This window comes from Nannospalax galili, unplaced genomic scaffold (assembly GCF_000622305.1).
Source record: "Nannospalax galili isolate Female #2095 unplaced genomic scaffold, S.galili_v1.0 scaffold717, whole genome shotgun sequence".
NCBI lineage: Eukaryota > Metazoa > Chordata > Mammalia > Rodentia > Spalacidae > Nannospalax > Nannospalax galili.
The window spans coordinates 252,658-260,795 of NW_008339763.1; the positions used below are offsets into that span (position 1 = coordinate 252,658).

General features: G+C 41.8%; 1 protein-coding gene across 5 annotated transcripts in view; it reads left to right on the forward strand.

Moving 5' to 3' along the window:
- Positions 1-7,603, forward strand: part of Znf251 (zinc finger protein 251) — a 30,715-nt gene extending 23,112 nt beyond the window's left edge. For all 5 annotated transcript variants that reach the window (XM_008834382.3, XM_008834380.3, XM_029564163.1 and 2 more), the window contains one exon: positions 4,506-7,603. In XM_008834382.3, the coding sequence (XP_008832604.1) occupies positions 4,506-6,124 (1,619 nt within the window). In that variant the 3' untranslated portion in view covers positions 6,125-7,603. The remainder of the gene's footprint in view (positions 1-4,505) is intronic.
- The last annotated feature ends 535 nt before the right edge of the window (positions 7,604-8,138 follow it).

The window sequence follows — 8,138 nt, forward strand, 5'->3', positions numbered from 1 at the left end:
AATAAAAATAATAAATAAAATATTTTTAAAAAGAGTTAGGACTTTAACTTATGAATTGTAAGGAAGGACAATATTTAGTCCATGGCAAAATGGCCATAGACCTAAATATAAAAACAGAACTCTAAAGCTTCTAAATGGTAACAGTACAAAATGTATTGTTTATAAACAACACCAAAGATACAATCCATAAAGCATGATTGATAGTCTAAACTTCATTAAGATAAACTCTTCCAAAGACAATTTCAAAAGGGGGGAAAAAGTCTTAGACTAAGTATATTTGCAAACATTACATCCAATATTACATTTAATAAGTGGATTACCCAAAATGTGGAGCAACAAGTCTTTTGCAAGTGTTGGGGGTGTTGAGATAGGATCTCACTATGTATCCCTGGCTGGCCTGTAATTTGCTGTGTATATCACAGAGATCAGCCTATGTCTACCTCCAGAGCGCTGAGATTAAAGGCATGCCTAATCATCACCAGCCTAACAACGCCTCTTAAAACTCAGGAATAGAAAAATGAACAGCCTGGATTTTAAAATGTGCAAAAGACCTAAGCAGACACCTCATACACACAAAAAAAGATAAACAGCTGGGTATGGTAAAACATGCCTTTAATCCCAGCACTTGGGGCCAAGGAATTGCAAATTAAAATAATGAGGTATTGGCACACACTTTTTAGAATGGCTCAAATTCAGAACACTGTCAACATCAGTACTAGTAAGGATGTGATACAACAGTAACTCATTCTTTGCTGTTAGAATGCAAAATGTAGCCACCTCTAAAGGTACTTTGCCAATGTCTTGTAAAACTTAAAATATTTGTTACAAGATCAGCAATTGTGTTCTTGGCATATACCCAAATGAAGATTTATACCCACACAAAAATCTGTTTTGTTTTTTCTTTTTTGTCTTTTTTGAGACAGGATCTCCCTGTAACCCCAGCTGTCCTGGAACTCACTAGGTTAGACCAACCAGGCTGGTCTCAAACTCACAGAGATCTAACTGCCTGTGCCTCCCAAGTGCTGGGATTAAAGGCATGCTCCACTACGCCCTTTTCTTTTCTTTTTTCTTTTTTTTAATACCCACACAAAAATATGTATACAGATGTTTGTTTCATTTTATTTATTTATTTATTTATTTATTTATTTATTTCCTTATTTATTTAGGTCTTTTTGAGACAGGGTCTCCCTGTAGCTCCAGCTGGCCTAGAACTGGCTATGCAGACCAGGCTGGCCTTGAACTCACAGAGATCCGCCTGTCTCTGCTTCCCGAGTGCTAGGACTAAAGGCGTGGGCTACCATACCCAGCTACATCAGTTTTATTTATAATTGCCAAAACTTACAGAAATAAAGGTATTCTCCAGTACATAAATGGATAAACCAGTTCATCCAGAGAATGGTTAGTTATATGAAATGATGGAGATACAGAGGAATTTTATTTATTTTAATTATACTTTATTTCTTTTTAAAGGGTATTTACTTATTCTTACTTTATGTAGATGAATGTTTTGCCTGCATGTATATTTGTATTTTATGTGTGTGCTTGGTGCTGGAGAGGCCAGAAGAGTGCATTGGCTCCCCTAAAACTGGAATTACAGGTGGTTGTAAGCCATCATATGGATGCTAGGAGCTGAACCCAGGTCCTCTGCAAGAGAAGTAAGTGCATTTAACCACTTATCTATCTCTTCAGCCCTAATTTACTTATATGAATTATTTGGAGTGCGTGCGTACGTGTGTGTGTATTAGCACACACATGCCACAGTGTGCATGTTGAGGTCAAGGGACAACTTTCAGAGTCTCCTATGTGGGTCCTAGGGATCAAACTCAGATCAGGCTTTGAAATAAGTACATTTACCAGGGCTAGAGAGATGGCTCAGCAGTTAAGAACACTGGTTGTTCTTGCAGAAGCCCTGGGTTCGAATCCCAGCACCCACATGGCAGCTAACAGCTGTCTGTAACTCCAGTCCCAGGGGATCTGACAGCCTTTTCTGATCTCCGAGGGCATTGCATGACATGAGTGCACTTACCTACATGCAGGCAATACACACATACACATAAAATAAAAATAAAAAAAAAGAAAAGAAGTAAGTACATTTACCTGCTGAGCTATCTCATCATCAAGAGACATGAAGAAGTTTTATATGGTTATCAAGTGAAGGAAGCCAATCCAAAAAGGCTATATCCTAGATTCTGGGTCCATGACATTCTTTTTTGTTGTTATTCCTTGTCTGTTTCTTTGAGACTGGGTCTCCCTGTAGCCCCAGCTGTCCTGGAACTCACTGTGTAGACCAGGTTGGCCTTTATCTCACAGAGATCCACCTACCCAAGTGCTGGAATTAATGGCAGCATGCACCACCAGGCCCTGCTCCATGATATTCTTAAAAAGACAAACCTGGGGGTTGGAGAGATGGCTCAGTGATTAAGAGCACTGACTACTCTTGCAGAGGAACCAGGTTCGATTCCCAGCATCCACATGGCGACTACGAACTGTCTTTAACTCCAGTTCTAGGGGAATCCAAAGTCCTCTTCTGACCTTTGTGGCATTGCACAACATGGGCGCACTCACATACATGCAGGCAATACACTCATACACATAAAATAACAAATAAAAAATTTTTTTGTTTTAAAAGACAAAGCTATAGATATAGAGCCAGGCATGGTAGCACACATGAAGTTATCCCAACATTTTGAAGGTAGAGGCAGAACAGGAGGATCAGGAGTTCAAAGTTATCCTTAGCTACAAAGCAAGTCCAACTGGCAACATGAAACCTTATCTCAATCCCCCTCCCCTCAAAAATTAAAACAAAAACAAAACCTAGGGATGGTAAAAATGACTGCCAGGGAGTGAAAAAGTTAAGAATAAGTAAATGGAGCATGGAGGGTTTTCATGGCAATGAAACACGTAGTACTACGTGGTGAATCCATGCCAATGATTTGTCAAAACTCTTAGAGAACTCAGGGTTGTACATCAAGCACCTTTATCCACAGGGCCGTTTTGCTGGTCCAGGGCTCAATCTTGATGTACATACACACACAAGATAAGGGTGCTTGGTGTACAACCCTGAGTTCAAACCCAGGAACCCGTATAAGGGTGGAAGAAGAGAACCAATTCCTGAATGTTGTCATCTGACCCCCGCATATATACCATAGCATTTGCTCCCACACAAATATCATGCATACACACACACAATAAGTTTAAAGGTTTTTTTTGTTAATATTGAACCCTAATGTAAACTATGGCCATTGGATAATAAGGCTATATCTTTGTAGGCTTATCCATTGTAACACATGTACCAGACTTAGTTCATGATTTCCTGAGCATTCAAGATTCAGAACTAAGTTGTTCCTTCAGAGACCAAATGCTGAAATTCGGGTTTATATTTTCTCAGAGTAGGGAGAGGGATCTCTGCTTTCTCCACATTGCCCTGTTATATGTGTACCCCCACTCCCTTTGTGGAGAATACCCCTTCAGAAGAAACATAAAGTGGAGATTTTATTGCTGAAGGTCTTGAGGGTACCCAAAATGTCCAGTGAGTATATAGAGCCTAGTTAGCATAAAGAGGATGAAGGCCTGGGGCTTCACTCTAATTGGGGTTCAAGGCATGGGCAAAAACATGGATAGGAGTTGAGGCAACACATAAATAGCTGAAAGATTTAAAGCAAACATGGAAGAGCCATGCCAGTGGTTTAATCTAGGTTTTACATTTAGTTAACCAACTGGGGATGAGATAGGACTTGGAGAATTGGTTTCCACACAGGAACCAAAAGGGAGTGGTTAGAAGACTCAGGTAATACTATGGATTAAGCAAATGTCACTCACAGAAACATGGATTTCTATAGAAGCATAGTCCCTACAGTGGGTAGCCCTTTGGTCACTGGGAACAGGCCTTTCTGCTTTCCATCTTACAGTGTAAGAGCTCTTCTCTGTCATGCACTTTCTCCCTCCCTCCCTCCTGCTTCTGCCATGCAAGTGCTGAGATTGTAGGCATTCACTGCTACTGTTTGCTACTTCTGGTTTTTATGTGGTGCTAGGGATAGCAAGGCACTAAACCATCTCAGCCAAATCCCCAATTCCTGATCATGTTAATGAATAGTACTGTGTTCATTCTGCCAGTTGGCCATCCTTGTTTCTGAATTCTATCATGTTTTCCTACTGGAGCATCTGACTTTTGCTTAATAGCTTATGGAAACATCAAGAAAACTGTGACTGGGCTAGAGAGTTGTCTCAGCGATTAAGAGCACTAACTGCTCTTGCAGAGGACCCCGGGTTCAATTCCCAGCACCTACATGGCAGCTACGAACCATCCTTAACGCCAGTTCCAGGGGAATCCGAAGCCCTCTTCTTATCTCCGTGGCATTGCACGACATGGGTGCACTCACATACATGCAGGCAAGACACTCGTACACATAAAATAAAAATAATAAAATATTTTTTTAAAAAAAGAAAACTGACTACTGCTGATGGGTGATTTCCTTTAGTAATTCATTTGTGTTTTTGTTTAACAGATTCTGAGATTAGGACCAAGGAGGAACTATCCATTCTAAACCAGAAATGTTCTGAAGAAGTAAAAGCCCCAGAATTAATATTACAAAAATTCCCAAAGGCTGATTCACAAGCACCTGGGTCCCAGGAAACTCATGACCATGAGGGTCAACAAGAAGGGAACCCGGGAAGTTCAGCTAGTCAGAGTTTGAAGAGAGTTGTGAGAGCAGAGTCTGCTGTATGTAGGGAACAACTTCTCGAGGACACTCAGGCATGTGGTGCATTTGACAGACACTTGAATCCAAGCCAAAGTGCTAGAATTCAAAGAAATAAAACAGGACAGAGAATCTTTAAATGTGACATATGCAGCAAAACATTTAAATATAATTCAGACCTAAGTCGACATCGTAGAAGTCACACTGGGGAAAAGCCTTATGAATGTGGTCCATGTGGACGGGCCTTTACTCACAGCTCAAACCTTATTCTTCACCAGCGAATTCACACTGGAAATAAACCATTTAAATGTGATGAATGTGGGAAAACTTTTGGGCTCAATTCCTATCTCCGTCTACATCAGAGAATTCACACTGGAGAAAAGCCTTTTGGGTGCAGTCAGTGTGGGAAGGCCTTCAGTAGAAGCTCAAGTCTTATTCAGCATCGTATAATCCACACAGGAGAGAAGCCTTATAAGTGTAATGAATGTGGGAAAGCCTTTAGCCAGAGTCCCCAGTTAACTCAGCATCAGAGGATTCACACAGGAGAGAAGCCACATGGATGCAGTTGGTGTGGGAAGGCTTTCAGTCGAAACGCCAGCCTTATTCAGCACCAGAGGATTCACACAGGAGAAAAGCCCCACAAATGCAGTCAGTGTGGGAAGGCCTTCAGTCAGAGCTCCAGCCTTTTTCTCCATCACAGGGTTCACACTGGGGAGAAACCGTATGTGTGTAGTGAATGTGGCAGAGCCTTTGGCTTCAATTCTCACCTTACTGAGCATGTAAGGATTCACACTGGAGAGAAGCCCTATGTTTGCAATGAGTGTGGCAAAGCTTTCAGCCGCAGTTCCACTCTCATGCAGCATCGCAGAGTGCATACGGGGGAGAAGCCATATCAGTGCACTGAATGTGGGAAGGCCTTCATCCAGAGTTCCCAGCTCACTCTACACCAGCGTGTCCACACTGGAGAAAAGCCTTATGAATGTGGTCTCTGTGGGAAAGCCTTCAGCCGAAGGTCAGCCCTCACTCAGCATCAACGGATTCACATGGCGGAGAACCCACAGGAATTTCAATGTGGCCCAGATTTTGTTTATGACTCTAGCCACCTGTCCACTAGAGAGAGACGTGGAAAGGCCTTCAGCCACAGTGCAAACCTTGTTCTGCAGTGGACAATTCACAGTGGTGACAAATCCCTGGGATGTAATGAATGTGGGAAAACTTTGAGCACTACACCAGAACCCATGGAGTATCAGAAAATCCAAGCTGGGGAGAAACCCTATAAATGCCAAGAATGTAGAAAAGCCATCAGTGGAGCATCAACCCTTTCTCAACATCAAGTATCCCGTGTTGGAGAGAAACCACCATTGAATGATGGATCTGAAAGATACTTAATTCATATCAAAAAAATTTTTCAAGAAAGACATTTTTGATGTGGTAAATGTGGGAAACAATTTAATAACTTTTATGTTAGGTAGAATGGCATAAATGAAAGTTAAATAAGAAGGTGTAACTATTCCTAACAGATTTGTGTGTTAGGAGGCTGGAGACCAGCCTACTGTCCCTGCCTCCACTCCCCATCTCATGCCAGGGTCCTGACTGACTCAGCATAGCAGGCCACCGTGCCATCGTGAAGTTCAGCATTTTGAGAGCTGAGTTTCAACATGAATGAGCAGCTGACAGAAGGCCTCAAGGAGCAGTGGGGGATTGGGTATGTCACCTTTGAGAATATTGATGATGCTAAGACCACTGTATGGCCATGAACATCATGGTCTGGGGACTGAAGTCTGGGGATTAAGTTGGCTTTGCCAGATGCTGAACTGAACATGGATTCTCCAGGGGTCGAGGAGACAAGCTTTGGGGAAGGTACCAAGGCTGTAGAGACTACAGCATGGTCAGAGTGGTAGCTGTGGTGTCCATAGCTGGAGTTGGTGCTACAGTGACAGCAAGGACAGCTACAAGGAATAAAACCCCTGCTGGGGATTGTTCTTCCAGTGTCTGGAATTTCAAAGACTTTGGGATCTTAACCAAACTGTTGGTAATGTGCAGTGAACACACCTTATAGTCCTACTTTTGAGCTTTCAGTTTTGATCTTTCAACACAGCCTGATTTCTTCTGACCCCCATAATATCCTCATTACTAGACTTTTTAAAGAAGCACTGTCCATTCTTGTTTATTTTAAAAAGTGTTTTGAGCCAGGCATGGTGGCACACGTCTTTAATCCCAGCTCTCGGGAGGCAGAGGCAGGCAGATCTCTGTGAGTTCAAGTCCAGCCTGGTCTACATGGTGAGTTCCAGGCCAGCTGGGGCTACAGGGAGACTCTGTCTCAAAAAAACAAAACAAAACAAAAAAAAAAAAAGTGTTTTGAAAAGCACTTTAAATTTTTGTCATGAGTCAGCAGTTCTGTGAGTTGTCTTTTTGCTATCTTGTTTTTAGGAGTTATTGGTTGTGTTAACTTTTTTTTTTTTTGTCTAGTGGGATCACCCTGTGAAGTTGGGTGCCCCCACTCAGTTCTCTGAAAGCAAATAGAGTTTGAATCCACTCTTTTTGAAAACTGAGCAAGCTGAAGTTTTTCCCAGCTCCGTGTGCTACTTCTTAGTGTAGCATGGTTGGGTGTCATGTGGCTGCCTGAGCCCAGCCTGCACACCCACCATGCTGTGTGGCCCAGTGTCAGTGCAGACATTGGGAGATTCTTGAAAATGTTTATTTATATTGTCCTTTTTTACTAGAAGATGTATGCATACTCCATCAATGTTGTGTTTACAATGGCTAAGGAATTCTCGTACCCAGTTTTCTTTGGTTTTATTTAGCCAATTAAAAGACTGAAAATCGGGGCTGGAGAGATGGCTCAGTGGTTAAGAACACTGGTTGTTCTTTCAGAAGACCCAGGTTTGAATCCCAGCACCCACATAGCAGCTAACAACTATCTGCAACTCCAGTTCCGGGGGATCCAACAGCCTCTTCTGTCCTCTGCAGGTATTGCATGACACGGGTTCACTTAACGTACATGCAGGCAATACATGCATATACATAAAATAAAAATAATAAATTTCTAAAAATTAAAAAAAGACTGAAGATCAATATCATTTGGTCAGTAAAGATGGGAATGTGGCATAGTTGGTAGAGTGCTTACCTAGTATGCACAAAGCCCTGGATTCAATCCCCAGCACTGTATAAGCCGGGCATGTTGGCACACACCTTTAATCCCAACACTCAAGAGATAGAGGCAGGAGAATCATATGTTCAAGTTCATCCTTAGCTACGAGGCAAATTTGAGGCCAACCTCAGGTACATGATACCCTGTCTTCAAAACAAAATGAGTAAGTAATACTAGCAAGTAAGATAAACTGAATGATTGCTAGTCATTAAATTTGAAAATAAATGTGAGAGAATTCATCCTGGAAAATCAAATTGTATGTGTGAAAGTTACTGTTTGGTTTAGGTAAG